The sequence below is a fragment of the Sardina pilchardus genome, chromosome 15 (assembly GCF_963854185.1).
Source record: "Sardina pilchardus chromosome 15, fSarPil1.1, whole genome shotgun sequence".
Lineage (NCBI taxonomy): Eukaryota > Metazoa > Chordata > Actinopteri > Clupeiformes > Clupeidae > Sardina > Sardina pilchardus.
This window is the reverse complement of record NC_085008.1, coordinates 31,332,855-31,348,707: the sequence shown is the minus strand read 5'-3', so window position 1 is coordinate 31,348,707 and position 15,853 is coordinate 31,332,855. Positions and strand designations below refer to the sequence as shown.

General features: G+C 42.9%; 4 protein-coding genes across 4 annotated transcripts in view; 3 read left to right on the top strand and 1 right to left on the bottom strand.

Annotated features, from left to right (window-relative positions):
- anos1b (anosmin 1b) overlaps positions 1-1,902 on the bottom strand; it is a 50,590-nt gene extending 48,688 nt beyond the window's left edge. The window contains exon 1 of the mRNA XM_062556829.1: positions 1,120-1,902. The gene's annotated coding sequence lies outside the window, so the exon portion shown is untranslated. The remainder of the gene's footprint in view (positions 1-1,119) is intronic.
- si:ch211-262h13.5 (uncharacterized protein LOC571127 homolog) lies at positions 360-4,525 on the top strand. The gene is made up of 7 exons (XM_062556830.1): positions 360-669; positions 1,148-1,258; positions 1,608-1,695; positions 1,898-2,064; positions 2,666-2,767; positions 3,024-3,110; positions 3,442-4,525. The coding sequence occupies exons 1-7, from the start codon at positions 424-426 to the stop codon at positions 3,895-3,897; spliced, it is 1,257 nt and encodes a 418-aa protein (XP_062412814.1). The 5' UTR covers positions 360-423; the 3' UTR covers positions 3,898-4,525.
- Positions 4,526-5,660: 1,135 nt separating this feature from the next.
- ahsg1 (alpha-2-HS-glycoprotein 1) lies at positions 5,661-8,751 on the top strand. The gene is made up of 7 exons (XM_062556831.1): positions 5,661-5,898; positions 6,124-6,234; positions 6,374-6,458; positions 6,876-7,042; positions 7,260-7,376; positions 7,589-7,663; positions 8,165-8,751. Exons 1-7 carry the CDS (start codon positions 5,698-5,700, stop codon positions 8,531-8,533), a joined length of 1,125 nt encoding a protein of 374 aa, XP_062412815.1. The 5' UTR covers positions 5,661-5,697; the 3' UTR covers positions 8,534-8,751.
- Positions 8,752-10,649: 1,898 nt separating this feature from the next.
- Positions 10,650-14,537, top strand: fetub (fetuin B). The gene is made up of 7 exons (XM_062556503.1): positions 10,650-10,930; positions 11,418-11,531; positions 11,774-11,861; positions 12,007-12,173; positions 12,472-12,585; positions 12,873-12,959; positions 13,666-14,537. The coding sequence occupies exons 1-7, from the start codon at positions 10,733-10,735 to the stop codon at positions 14,443-14,445; spliced, it is 1,548 nt and encodes a 515-aa protein (XP_062412487.1). The 5' UTR covers positions 10,650-10,732; the 3' UTR covers positions 14,446-14,537.
- Positions 14,538-15,853: the final 1,316 nt, after the last annotated feature.

Below are 15,853 nucleotides of genomic sequence, written 5' to 3'. Positions count from 1 at the left end.
CCTACCTGGGAATCTCAGGTTCATAGTGGTACATAATGTCCCGCATGTTTGCAACCAAAATGTAATTCCCATAGTAATTCGATTACTCGACGTAGACACTAGACACATCTTTACCATGCCTAAAACTCCCCCCTCTGGTCATTGTTAATACTGCACCCCAGTACTCTGGCTTATTGACGAGGTCTAGTTGCAATAAACGGTTTTTTTTTTTAACGATTTAAGTACGTATATGTGACCAAACAAATTAGTTTGGTCATGTTTATCGTTTGAATATAATATAACTTTCATGTTGGGAAGATCAATATATCCAGCTTAAGAGATTTGGCCAGCATTCAAAAGCAGTGTTAATATTTCTCAGCATTCCAATGCCATGTTGAACAGCAAATGTAAACAACTGGACACTATCTGGAACCAAATGTTCATATGACGGCTGACAGCACAAAAATGATTTCGCTCACGACAGCGAGTTCATCCACTTTTGCCTGGGCATTTGTTTTCGCAAATGTCTTTTACGTATCGGCTCAAGTGATAGAATTAACACCTGTTCCTTGTGATGACAAAAGCGTGGAAAAATTGGCTCGACTTGCCATCACCTATATAAATGAAGATCGACAGACGGGATATAAATTTGCTCTCAATAGAATTACCAACGTACAGCTTCACGCACAGGTCAGATGGATTACATTAGAAAAACTGTTTATTTTAGTTTAGCTCTACTTTAATAGACTAGCCTACAATTTGTATTTTAGTTACGCACTGTTGCCTAATTGTGTAGCTTTATTCAGGTGGAATCTGAGATGAATCAACAAGTATTTGGGAGTGAATTATTTATTGAGGGTAAATGGTGATGTTTCTGAATGACCGTCACGACGTAAGAGCCAATTTAATTAAGTCCTTTGGTGTGGCAGCAAACAGCAGCAGCAGTTTTAATTTCCCCAGCTAGCCAACACCCGCAAGCTTTTGTTTTGCTGTGTGAATTACTATTATAACTGTCTGTAATGATATATTATTATGCCAAAACCTCAAATTCAGGTTGTGGCCAGACCCCTTTTTAATATAGTGTTGGCCTAGGTATGGAAACGGTTCTCTTTGAGTAAAATTGCGATAACTTGCCATTACATCATTGTAATAATTCTCTTCTTCGCAGGGACCCGCTGGAAAAGTTTACTACCTCGATGCAGATGTACTCGAGACCAAGTGCCACGTGAAGAGCCCCAAACCCTGGAAGCGATGTGACGTACGACCTTTCATGGAAACTGTAAGTTCCGTATTGATCCGTTCACTTCAAAAACATGAGAATGTATCTCTCAAAACAGGAATACCTGGAGGCCGGAGGATGGCCGTCGCACAACTTTGGTTACAGTAATATATGACATTCTACAGAAATCCTAGTTGCATTGTCTTATTTATTGCTGGTTGCCTGCTACTCAGCCAAAGGTCAAGATGATTTAATTCTGAAAGATCTTGGCCTGTGAATGTTAAGAGAAAGCATCAGCCACGCACAGGAAGAGTGAAACATACAAGCAGTAGGCTAATATGAACATAGGCTATCATGGTCTCTAACCGATTTGTCTTTTCGTTTCAAGATTTATTTTTGTGTGTTTTAGCAAATTTCAGGGAACTGCAACATAACCCTTCTTCATGATGCTGGCGGATACGAGTATCTATACAGCTATGACTGCACTCTAGTACCAGGTACCTTATTGTCCCTCTTCTTTACCAATTCATTGACATCTGTATTCATTTGCATCTAAGGGTTTCAGCCTTCCTTTCCTTCTGGACAGCACTGTTGTTGTTGTTGTTGTTGTTGTTGTTGTTGTATGTTGTTGTGTTGTTTAGTGTCTTAATACTTCAAGGGGAATTTCAGGTGAAAGTGAAATGTAACCAATTGTCCCAGATCCACCAGAGAAGCTTCAGAAGACGTGCCCAGTCTGTCCTCTCTTGCTCCAAGTGGACAGCCGAGAGGCCTTGGGAGCAGCTCTTCTCACACTCAACAAGTACAAGGCCCAGAGCACACTTCCTGTAAGCCTGGCCCTGCACACCATCACACGCGCCTCTGCACAGGTACAGTACAGTAAGACCTCCATCCTGTGCAGTAGAAACCGTGGCTACTGCACCCTAGTACAGTTAATCATAGCGCATCCAAGACACTGCTAGCATAATGAATGATATTTGTTAATGTTAATGTGGGTTTGCACTTCCTGTCTATACTGATATCACATTGCAGTTTTGTGCTTTTTTTTGCACTTCTGGTTAGATTAAGGTGACCAGATGTCCGAGACCAAAACTGGGGACATAATCCCAAAAATGTGGAAAAAACGGGGACATTTTCAATTTGACTATCAATCTCATTGAAATACAAGTTTTATCTTCAAAAAACGGGGACACAGGTAGTTTTTCTTTATTTTCCCTGGGACAGGCAACCAAAAACGGGGACTGAAAACCCTGAAACCGGGGACGTCTGGTCACCCTATGGTTAGATGCAAAGTGCATTTCATTTCCTCTGTACCTACTTGTAGGCTACTCTGCACAATGACAATAGTTGAATCTAATCTAAATGGTTATGCATTCACAACTCTTTGTTTCTCGTTGCATAATTCAAAGATACGGTTCTGTGTAATTGAATGAAGTGTTCTGTCGACAATAATGTAATTTGTTTCTGCAGCGTGTACCATTTAAGCGCACCTTCGTCGAGTTTACCATTGCAGAGTGTGGAGAGGGACTAACTGCCTCAGGTTTCTGTGAGCCAGTGGATGCTGTGAGAAAGGTGAGAGCCAGAGGGCCATAGCTGAGCCACTGTTATTATTCATATTTCCATCATTTGTAAGACTTGGAACCCTTCTGGCTCTAACAACCAAATACCCTGAATAGCGCTGCCATAGCAATTCAGAAACATGAAGTCCATTATCTCAGTCCATTAAATGCTTTTGTCTCACTGCTCACCCCTAACTACATGCCAGTATCTCATTGTCTTTACCTGTACATCTGCTGATTGCCCACTCCTGGCTATTGTCTCATTGCAGCCCATTGGTTTCTGTGCTGGAGTTGTTGTTGGTAACAGCTGGTTCCAACAAGATGCTAAGGTGTCCTGTGAAATATTCCACCCACAGGTACCGTAAATTTTATGATTTTCTAAGTCAAGGGGTAGTGTGGCTGGCCGTGCAACAGAGAGCATTCTTCCTGGAACCTTCTCTTTCCATCTCTTAACATGATTGAGAGCCCAAACCAGTCAAACCTTGTGGTTTCAGAGCCATACAACAACCCACATCGTAGTGCTGACAAGTCAACACAAAGAGTAAAGCGCCAGGAAGTGTCCTTGCCAAAGCTAACAAAGCTTGGCCTTCAGATCTACGTGCACACCCACACACTCATCCCTATGATTAAACTGATTGATTCTGGCCGCCGGTTCTCATGTTGTGTTGTTGTTTTGCTTTTGCTCAGCGCTTTGGCTCTTCAGCCAAGGTCAATGTAAAGCCTGTGGTCCACGATGTTCCCCCCACTGTTGCGACGGAACCGGGTACTGGAATCGATGCTGTCGTCCCTGAAGTTCCGGGTCCGAACCCGAACCCATACACGCCCATTCAGCCACCTGTGGTGCCCGACGACAGGCTCTTGGACCCCATCCATCATACTCCTATGACCTATGACCCCATGGTTGTGAGTCCACATGTTGCAGCGTCCTCCAGCGAGGAGTCATCAGAGTCCCAGTCTTCTGAGGAGCTTGGGGTCACCGTCACCAGACCTTCGGCGGACTTCCGCTACAAGCCTTACCGCAGGAAGAGACATGCCATCTTTGGCACCAAACCTCCCCACACCCCAGTGTTCCTTGCGGTGTTCCCCAGTGGAGACTCCCCTTTCCGCTCCTGCCCTGGGGTTCCTCGCTACACCACTCTGTAGAGAGAGAACCATATCAGTCACAGTCCAGAAATATGAAATTGTCAGAGCCAATCAGACAACTGGATAGCCTTGTTTTCACCTACAGTATGTTAAATAACAGACAGCAACTTGATTCCCAAAGCTTTTCAGTGAAGATTTTTGGAATGGTATTTTACGATCATCGAATTTATTTTGAAAATAAAACAATTGTTATTGCTTCAAAATAATCTTCCACCATTGAAATACCAGGCTTTGTGCCCATAGTCATAGGCCATATGGTGACTATGCTACAGTATCCTTGGACGGGTATTTCAACAGAGCTGAGCACTGGCTGTGTGATTGACTCTTTAACTGACTCTGTGCATATTAAGATGCACCAAATGTACTCACTTGGAAAGTTGGGTCCAGTCTTAAACAAATATTCACAAACAATTTATAGCCCTTGGAAAATCAGAACGTTAGTGAGCTAAATTTTTAAGCATTTTATTGCTCAGTAAGTGGCAAATGGGAAATCAATCAAATCACAGCGTGCGATACATTACTGGAATGAGATATTTGCTTAAAATGGCTTCAACTGAATTTGTTTTTGTTTTTGTTTTATTCTGAGCTGTCCTGTAAAAGGTTACATGGTATAAAATCTATCATAATATCCTGTGTTACTGATTGGTTATCTGTGAGGCAGTGATATTATTGATTACTTGATGAAGACCTCACCTCAGGACACACACACAGAGCAAGGTAAAGAGATTACCCAACCGTTGCATGGTTTTAAAAACTTGTACTCAACTTAGGAGCAAAGGTCCCTGATTTCGACATATTGCACATTTAGTCTTTGTTAATTATTTACAAAGCAATGAATACAAATACAAACAAATGAAGGGACAAATACATACAAATGAATCTTTGTATTCATTTATGGAGAGTGAAATTCAGAGGGGCAACCAAAAACAATCTAATCAAATAAATGGTAATAGTAAAACAGCATACATTACATGATTAACATTTCTACACAATTACCCTAAAGATGACTAAGCATTTACACAGACATGCATTGACTTGCCTTGATTTACTTTTGCCGAAGAGAGCACTTACCAGAAAAGATTCTTCTTAATAGCTCTTTGTGGTTTTCCCTATTTTATGAGGATAGAATTCATTGCATGCTAGGATATTAAGAGTTAGAGAGGGTGCTAAATTTGATCTTGCACAAAGGAACAATAAAAGTCAAGTGTCAGGACACTGAAGTTTTACATGTTTTCTCTAACACCAGTGCAAATCACTCATTTCAAAAGCTGTCAGAATGGTCAAGGGCTATTGCTACTGTGCTCAAAAACACCCCAACCACGTCTTTCACATCAAGTTCTGAAATCCTATTGCGAGAGAATAGCACATATACAGTACAAATGAACTGCCAAATGATGCTAAAAATATCAGAAATACATCCAGATTTTGGAAAAAATTAAATTAACCTCTTGCTTATTGAGGAACGTGTCTATAGAAGGCATGTGATTCAAATGGTTTTATCCAAGTATGCAAAATATTTGGGTCAATTTATTTGAAAACATAAGTGTTAACAACTCTTATCAACCACATGGATGCTGCATTTCTCCGGTCAGCTTCAGAATACTCTGCTCTATAAACTCTGAAATCTCGTCTCCTCTCCGTTCTCTCTCTCTCTCTCTCTCTAAAACAGGGATTATTTTAACAAGCCAGCTGTTTACTTTTGCCCACATTGTTTACCCTTTGGCCAGATAGTGCAGATGATTGTATAAATGAGCCTGCAGGACTTGCTCCTCTGCTTTTTTGCCCCTTGAGTCCTTCAGCATGAGGGGACTGTTATTGCTAGCCTTGGCCATCCCCGCAGTGCTGGCCGCCAGCCTGCCCCCAACTGACAAGCCCTTCACCTGCACGGAGGAAGACAAGGAGGCGGCCGCCAAGGTGGCTGAGCACTTCATCAACCACCACCATCACCGTGGTTACAAGTTCCGTCTCGACAAAATCACCTCTGCCAAAGCAGAGAACAAGGTGAGTGCAGCTCAACAAAAGGGAGCTTTTCTGCTGAAGAAGAATTTTTGACTAAGATTGCTTTTTATGTGTGAAATTAGTAACAATGTTTAACCCTCTTTTGGGAGTTCTTTTTGACAATCCAGTGTTTAAAAACTTGAATAAAAAGCCTGAAATCATCTGAAAACAAGTAAATATTTTCCTGAACCAAAGACTTTTTTTTTTCTTCCTCTATGATCCTTCAAGGGCACCCCTGAATGTCAGCTGCTTCTTGATTTGGCCTTAGGTGAAACCAAATGCCACATCATCGACCCCAAACCATTAGAGAAATGTGATATTCGTGAATTTGATGACACAGTAAGCCAAAAGCCATTACTTTCTCAAATGCCGGTCGGCAGACCATGCCTAGAGTAATCGTTTCCTCTTACCATATCTTATCTGACATAAACTTGCCTCGTAAAAAAATGAAGTCTGTTTGTTCTCTATTTACACTCAGCAAGTCAAGTCCACATGCAGTGTGACAGTGAAGGAGACAGACGGGAAAGCAATCGTTGAAAAATACTCTTGCGAAACTAATGCAGGTGACACACACTGATTTAGACCCAACCATTCCAGCTCAAGCTAGCCTACTGAGCTGTCTATGATCCTGATCAGCCATTTGGAAAATAATAAGAGTTTATTTACAAAACCTAACATCTCCATGTTTATGAATATTCAACTGCAATAAAATTGTTTTTAAGTAGATAAAGCAAGCAAAAAGTCCATCACAAATGTAATGAATTAATTCAATACACTATTTCCAAATGACAGCTTTACAATGACATGATATACAGTACATAAATCTCACATAAAGTTGGCAGATTTATACAACTCTTTCACAAAAGTTCAAAAGGAACAATTAACAACTATCATGTCATCATTGCCCCAATGCAGCCATAAAAAAATGAAGAAAACATAGGTCCCCCGAGTCTCACAGATGATTTATGTGTCGTCCACAGTACCTGCAGAGGAACTGAACAGACAGTGCCCTGACTGCCCCTCGTTGATCCCCTTACATGACCCCCAAGGTCTGGACAGCGTCCGCAGCGCTGTCAAGAAATTCAACGAGGAGAAAAAGCACGAGAAACACTTCAGGCTGATGGAGATTGGCAGGATGTTAACTCAGGTGGGACACGTGTGGTCACCTTGTCTTGTCTTTTGGTAAAATCATCTAAAGGGACACCTAAGAAGAGGCTAGAGAAACAATAAGATTGTAAATAACTGTCAATATGATACATATAGATACAACGTGTGCTCATGTATAGCATATAGCATGTACTGTATACAGTATGTGCTTATGTTTACTTACATACCTCTTTGTTTTTCCACATTTGTCCTTGCAGTGGACGTTCATGGGACAGTCCATCTTTGCTGATTTTGCAGTTGTTGAAACTAACTGTACCGCTGACGTTAAAGCAGAAGATCAGGACAACTGCCTTACTCTTTGTGACGATGAAGCTGTGAGTGTGATAGTGGATTTTATTCCCCACTTGTGCCATGACAGAAACGCGGTTCACTTTTTCCCTGGAAAGTTGATCTCCTCGATTTGTTCTAGTGTTGTTGTGACCCACCGAGCTATGAGAGCATAGGGACATTGCTTCATTTTGTGTGTCAGTGAGTTCTTTCTTGATCGTAAACATGGTTCCAAACATCTGTCTTTGTCCCTCAACAGCACCATGGTCTCTGTGAGTCAACATTGCTTGGGAATGGTGAAGTGGATGTTCAGTGCACTATATTTGATATCCAGGTACCTGTCTTCACCCTAATGTTTCATAGAGAGTGCCAGCACACAACCCAGATTAAGATACTGAAGGTTATGCTGTGTGCTTTGTCTTCATGATACAGTATATTATGGTATAACAATAATTGTATGGCAGTGCAACAGCCACAGTTATATTACAGCTTCGGTAGCCACATAATGTCATTCTTAGTTTGTATTAGTTATGCAGGGTTGCCCCAATACTCCCTTTCAGTGTGAGCTCTCCTCTTTTGGGAAATTGCATGCATTGCAAGCTAACACCCTCAAGTGGACAGACTGTAAAATACACCCTTTTCTACTGCACCTACACCTACTCTAGTGGTTATTCCCAACAAACTGACCAAGGCTCAAAAGGCATAGCACAACATCATTTTCTCATGATCAGTAAATGAAACATCAGCCTTATATGGTGCTGCACTAATATTTCATGATTTTGACTATTTACACTGACTACAACTGCTATTATGGGATGCATCCTCTCTTTTGCAGAACGACACAATTTTCCACCACCACACACCTCCCACTGTAGCCAACTGTACAAAACCGCCGTTTCCACATCTGGACCCTGCATCCCACCCTCCTTTTGGTAGACCTCCTCCTGGACCTCCAGGACCTCCAGGACCTCCAGGACCTCAAGGACGTCCAGGACACCCGCCTAGACACCCTGGAGGCTTTGGCCCCATGGCTCCTGGCGGGCCTCCACCCAAACACTTTTTCCCCCAGTGTCCAGGCGTTGTGAAAATCCCTCCGACGATCCACCCCATCTGTCCCTTCCCCCCTCCTCCTCCCCCCCAACCCCGACATGAGCATGACCCGGCGTCCCACCAATCCCCCGTTTTTCAACTTTCAGCTCAGTGATCTTTTATTCTGCTGTTTAAGTACCAAAATAATGGCACAGCTCCAGATAATACTACAAACTATTTAGTACCAGTATACGGCATCTAGAATACTCAGCATTTGACTGCATGTAGTTGTGAACACTCTGTGTAGTTGCAGTTATTATGATTTACAGGGATATGGGCCCAGCAGGCCGGGGTCTTTCTTGTGTTACTGTCAATAAAGTTTGATTGTTTTAATCCAGCATCCTTGTTTCAATACAGCCCTCTGTAATCTTAGAAACACATTTTCTAATTTACACTATGTAGCATCTTGGTAGCTAAGATGCTCACAGGTTCAGGCTCACATGATCCAGGTCTAGAACAACTGCTGTTCAGTCAACACAATTTTCCATTCACTCATACAATTCATTTACAGTGAGCACATCAGTTTTAATCATGGTAACATGACACAGTCTCTGTGTCAGAATCACAGATCTACTAAGGTCCTAAGGTCCAACTGCCAAATACAGAGATGACCAGTGCAGTTATGTAACATACTATCATAATAATGTGAGCATCTTTTCTTTTTTATCTAGGATTGTGTTTGTTTTTTTTTCTTTATTTGTTTATTTTTACAAATATCTGTGCTGCTTAGTTACTTCAGTTAATTAGTGTTTCTGTCAAAGGGCCATACTTCTATAAAAACATGTTTGTGACTGTTCTAAGATGATTTGAGTTCACAGTGACTTGTTTTCAGAAATCTTTGCTAAAAATCTCTCTGTATTAACAAGCTCTTGACAGTCAAAACTGTCAAAAATAGGCTTTCCAGTTGAGACCGGTATTAGTAGTCTTGGTTAAGCTGTTGTATTGAATTGATTAAGACTCTGTTGCTCAACAGTCCATTGGATTCTAATGGGTTACTTGCACCAGTGATCAATACCAGTTTGCTACAACAAGTAAAACTATTATCAGGAGCTGACTTGAACAAAACCAAACTAATCCATCAAATGGTCTATATTTGATGGACTTCAAATATAAATGGTTTATCACAACGCAAATGCAGACACATACATGAAAGAGTGAGTTCTATAACTGACAGACATCAGCGATCCAACAAAAATCTAAATCCAAAAAGTCGCCACAAGTGAGATTTTTATCAGTTCATGATGTGGTCTACTGTTCATTTGAGGGTCTTCTAAAATATGATATGTGGTTCAATACATTGATCTTGCAGGGGACCCCTGACCAGCCACCCATAGATAATCCCTTAGGGTCATGTTGACTCTTTATGGTTGTTTGCTAATGTATCTGTGACATAATCACCACATGAGGCTAAACATTTCATAGCATGTGAGGACAAGCTGTGAAGCAAATAGTCCCTACATGACCACACCGAACTACAGTACAAACAGGCAGATACACGGTTGCACGGGTCTTTTGTTATACAGTTGAAAATCACCCCAGTAAGTCTGGATGCTGTGCCGGGAACCAGTAAAGCAGCTGAAGATAACTGCCAAGCAGATTTACATACATAAGCTGATCTTATCATCGCTTATCTGGTGATCCAGAACAACACTGACAAGATGAGACTGGGGTTTGGGTTCTCGATGAGGTGAAAGGAGGGGGGGGTTAGACCAGCTCTCAGAAGTCTGTCACTTACTGAGATGAAGAGAACAGAAAACACAAAAAGGGGACCTGTATGTGATTTACAGTCTGAACAAATCCAGCCTTTTTGTAAATGGCAGTCCATGTGGGTGGTTGTTGCTGATCACTACTAAAACTTCACAAACAATGTCTAAATCCATGTCATAATCTCTCAACACCCCCTGTCCCCCTTCCCCCTCAAGCCCACCCCCCTCCATCCCTTTGTTTTCGCCAGCCTTCAATTGTCTTCTGTCTGAGACGACTGTTAAGAGTCTGAATAGATAAAAACAAGAGCATGATTGTGTTGCTGATTAAATAATGGCTGACCAGACCCTTGCCCAAAAAGAGAAAGATGGACAAGAAAGAAAGACAGAGGGGGGAGATTTAAAAAAAGCGAGGTCATGTTTACAGACAGGCCCCTGGGGTCGCGGGGGAGTAGGGGATCAATGCTGTGGGGACAGAGAGGCAGGCTGCATGGGTGGGTGAGGGATGCCTGTATATAAGCACGAGCCCTCTCTCTTTCTCGTCAGCAGTGTTTAGGCAGTGAGGGTGTGTGTGTGTGTGTGCCTGAGTATCCAAGAGACAAAGCGCCACCATGAAACAGTGCGTGCTCTTGCTGCTGGCCGTAGCCTGCGTCCACGCAGCGCCCGTCGACGTCTTGGCACCTGGTTCCTGCAAGGATGCCGTGGCCCTCGGGGCGGCCGAACAGGCCCTGAACAAGATCAACGCTGACCGCAGCGAGGGCTACGTCTTCGGACTGCACCGCCTGAGCAACGTTCACCAGATGCAGCATGTGAGTGGCCAGAGGGGAACAAAGGGCTGATTACAGTAACAGTAACAGTAACAGTGGAGCCATGCAAACTCTCAGGGCACTGCTGGGTCTGAGAGTGCTAGTGCAGGAGTTGGAGCTGCTTTGTCTGAGTGTTTTTAGTTTTTCAAATGTTACATATTGTGGATCTGAAATGACTTAACCTGATTTGTTTACAAAAAGTGTCTTTTGTGTTGTATGCAGGTTGAGTTAGGTTGTTAGGTTGAATTTGGTTGAAAGAAATCATTACTGATTGGGTACATCATCTGACTTCAATAATACAAATCCTTTTAAACGTGTTCAGTTGCCATCATTACTTCATTTAATTTTCACATTTTACTTTCATTGAATTTATACAAAACAAATGAATGTACATTGCAATGGAACATTACTAATAGGAAACCTGTATGTTAGCTGTACTTTAAAGGTTTTGCTTTCTGCTTGTTTTTGTTTGTTTTGTTACTCATCCCAGGGGGAAAATGGCATTGTGTTTTATCTGACTCTTGATGTGGCGGAGACCAAGTGCCACGTGCTCAGCAAGAAGAGCTACAAGGACTGCGCTATCAGAGAGGACAGTGAGGTCCCGGTGAGAATAACCATTATACACATACTGTATGCTTCTTTTCTACCAGTAGAGAGTGAAGGGGCAACTGCACTGAGACTTACTTGAGAAATACTTCTCTCATTCTCCTTACTTCTTCTCTTACACTGTGACAACAGTTGGACCTACATTTCCATCCATGTAATCTCAGTCTCAGATATGTATTATGATGGTAATGATATTTGTCCCTAGACTGACATAAGTTGTTGATTGCCTTCTCCTGTCAGGTGTACGGTCAATGCAAAGCCACCATTTTCATGAACAGGGTGGCCAGAGTCGTTCGCCTCTACAAATATGCATGCACCATTAGGCCAGGTATGTGGTTATTATCAGTATCATAATTACATACATGCTATATCAACATACACACGACACACATGCAGACAGTTAACTGTAAAGAGTGAAAAACATCATAGTGATCCCATTGACTTTTAGGCATTTCTGTTCTTTCTCTCCACAGTTCCTGCCCCAAAAATTTCTGAAAAATGCCCCGACTGCCCCACTGAAACAGCTCTTGATGACCAGGAGATCTTGAAGACCATGAAAATGGGCATGGAGAAGTACAACAAAGAGAGTGGACTCGCTAACTACTTCATCCCCCTGAATGCCACCAAGGCAACCTACTCGGTATGCAGAAGTTGCAGCTAAATGAAACTGTATCTAACTGGAGATATACATTTTTTATGCATGTTTACTAAATTGTCCTGATGAGGGATGCCTAAGATCCAGTGGCTGTGGCTCTCCTCCACACTAATGAATGTCAGTGTAACTATGGGAAAACCAAAGTTGTGATCAAAATTGGATGTGGCTTTAATGTGTTAAACATTGTAGCCTAATATAGCCTATATGTCCGAAAAAAGCAAAAAATCTCTCACATCAGGGCAATCCACCTTACTCATTTGCACATGTTTTGGCTTTGTTGCAGTCTGGCATGGCCACATTCTACACTGTGGAGTTCACCATTCAGGAGACCTCTTGTGCCAACACCACTGACCTCGCAGACATTGCCAAGTGTGAACCGATGTCCTGTGAATTCGCCGTAAGTGAAAGCTATTGGGTCACTTGTTCTGTGTCTTTAGCACATTACGACCTATTAGCACATGTCAATGTCAATGTCAATTTATTTGTATACACTGTAGCACTTTAAAAAACAACAAAACTTGACCAAAGTGCTGTAAAACAAAACAATCAGACAAACAAGAGACATACATAAGACAACAGAGGTAAGACGGAGATGTAGTCGCCAGCGTGTCCGTGACACCAAGACAAACAAATACATTTAAAAATAACAAGTCATGTGTCTAATGTCTGTTTCTCCCCCCGCAGCACAAAGGCCTCTGCACGTCAACTCACTCCCATTCTCCAGCAGGTGATGAGGACATCTCTGTTGAGTGCGACATCTTTGAACCAGAGGTAAACAATCCCTAGAAAAACAAAAAAAGATAATGTTCAGTGAACTTTGGATTCGTCGAAATTTCAATTGCATCAGGAGATAAAAGAGTGCAAAGGGTAAAACTTTCAGTCAGTGTCAGCATTTGCAATGATATGAAATGTGTACTTCATAACTCATTTCTTTCATTAGCTTGCAATAAATTTAGTGTAGGTGAACAACAAATTCTACCTGTTACACACTTCCATCCTGTTATACATGTACATTCCTTCATTATAGGTGATGTAAATATCTGTTTTCCAAACAGTTCAGATTATTTATTTGAACATTTCTAGTTTCTGCTTATCAGATTATCAAAATTTAGTGAGCTAAGCTACAAGCCACTCTATGAGCTACTTTTAAAGGAGAAATCCGGCAATTTTTCATATAGATATAGATATTTTTTTAAAACAATCAGTTTCACCTAGCTCAAGTTGCTGCGGCCAACAGTTAAAGCTTCCAGGCAGCTATAGTGGCAACACTCAAGGAGCATGTTTATGAGGCCCCATGTCTATGCCCCCATGCACTTCCTGGCAACTTTACCAATTGTTTCTATTTGTTTTTTTGCATAGTACTTGGTGACCTTGATAAACAGAAATCTATATGAAAAATTGCATCATTTAAGTTACATTTTGTAACCCTTGGTATCTATAGAATACTTCGGTTTTTGACTATCTTCTTGGTCTGCAGGGTGCAGAAAAGGAGAAAAAGCAGCACCTGCTGGGAGGTGAGACAGACCACAGCCATGACACTACTAAGACCGACAAGAGCCTGGGTCATGACCATGAGCATGACCACACCGCTGTTCACAAGCACGAGCACTCTCACAACGGGCAAGTGCACGACCACGCTCACGACCACAGCCAGGAGCACAGCCACGGGCACGGGCATGACCACGCTCACGACGGGCACGAGGACGGCCACACCCACCACCACACGCACGAGCACGGCCAGGGCCACGGCCACGCGCACTCCCACGACCACGCTCACGACCACGACCACGTGCACGCTCACCACGTCAAGGCCCACGACCACACCCAGGACAAGGGCGACGGCGCGCACCACAAGTATGCGCACGGCCACGAGGACACCCACGACCACGACCACGAGCTGGCACTGGACCACGAGCACAAGCACAGCCACCTGCACGAGCACGAGCACCACCACCACCACCACCAGCACGACCACGAGCACAAGGGGGCCCGCCGCCCCGAGGGCTTCGTCAACATGGTGGCCTCCATGGACAAGCCCATGATCCTGCCTGCTTTCCCCGACCAGCCAGCTGCTGACGGAGACAAGCCTACCACACTGGCTCTCCACCCTGACCCTGAGATCCCCGGAGAGAGGGAGCCGGCCATCAAGCCCTTCCCCACCACCCTCTCTGCCGAATGCCCCATCGTAGCCCCAGAGATGCCCAAGCTGGTTGATGACCTCTTTGCCCTAGACCCTCTCTTTAAAATTGCAGCATGATTGTATCACACTCTAGCTTAAGAATGGACTCTATGTCCAGTCTGTACTGTAAGTGATGAAAGTGAACTGTAAAATAAAGTGGAATTAAATTATCTTTTCTGCAGACTCCAAATCAATTGTATTCCCCTCAATGAGTTTACAACCAAACAATATCACAAAATCTAGGTGACATAATTTTACATCACTGTTGAATGATATAGGTTTTAAAACATTTATAACCTGCTATGGTTATGCTCTTGGTGCGAGATGATAGGATGAAGAGTTCAGCTATACTGTACACAAGACACAAACAACTATTTCTCTTCCAGAGTGACATCCAGAGCACCTTGATTGACACCTTCACAGTGTGATACTCCTTTATAAGTTTGATAAGTCTGTGGCACTTTGAGCCAATACGGATTTGTTTGTTTTGGTGTGTAAGCTTTGAGGGGAGAAAAGACAGAACATAATGAACAGAAAATCCAAAAAAGAATAGAATAGAATGCCTTTATTGTTATTACAAATGTTTGGTTTGATATTGCTTTACAGCAAGGTACATGATTAGATAATATAAAAAGAAAGACAGAAAGAAGAGAGCCAGATACACTGGTGGTGATGGGGGACAGATGGGGTTTGTTTACATTAAAATGACGGGATGGGGTAAGAGTGTTTTGCAGAGAGCTCCAGATGTTTTAAGGTTTAGAGCGATCAGCTGGTGGCAGGGTTACTTGGAATCTTGCTATTCTCAAGCACACAATGGCCTATGAGATGGAGGCAAAGTGTCAGAAAAAAGATTGCCGAGCGATATGTTAGTACTGTTTGCAGGTTGTAATGATACCAATACATCAACTGCTGCCACTAAAACCACTGAAGTAGTTTTAATGTGTATGACTCCTCCATGATATTTGAGAATGCTGGATATTGTGCTGTATACTTGTTACTGTATATGCGTTAGATGCAGCAATCCCATCTGACTGGCAGATGATTGGAGCCGTGTCTCCTTCTGGAGGGAGGCTATGCAGAGATGACTGACTTCGGATCATCAGCCTGCTCAGGTGCAGAGTGGCTGGTCGGAGGCTCAGCTTTCCCACCCTAAGCCCCTGGCACACTGGCCCAAAGCCAGTGTCAGGGTCAGGCTGGAGGCTAGCGGCCTCACTTGAGGAAACAAGGAGGGCCTGCAGGCTTCTGCTAAGGTCAGCAATCTTTGAGACCAACATGGGAACAGCTGAAAGTGCTGAACTTGGAGGAGACATTCCTTTCCATCAGGGTCATAGCTGCCAACGTCCTCTTCAAAGACGTGTTATTATGGAAGACTGAATTCAATTTCTCAAAAAAGTATCTTGTATGCAGAGGTTCCTCACATGGCAGGTCAGGGTCTCCTGGTAGTGGTGTAACGCTCGAAATGACATCTCGAATCAGTACCGAGGCT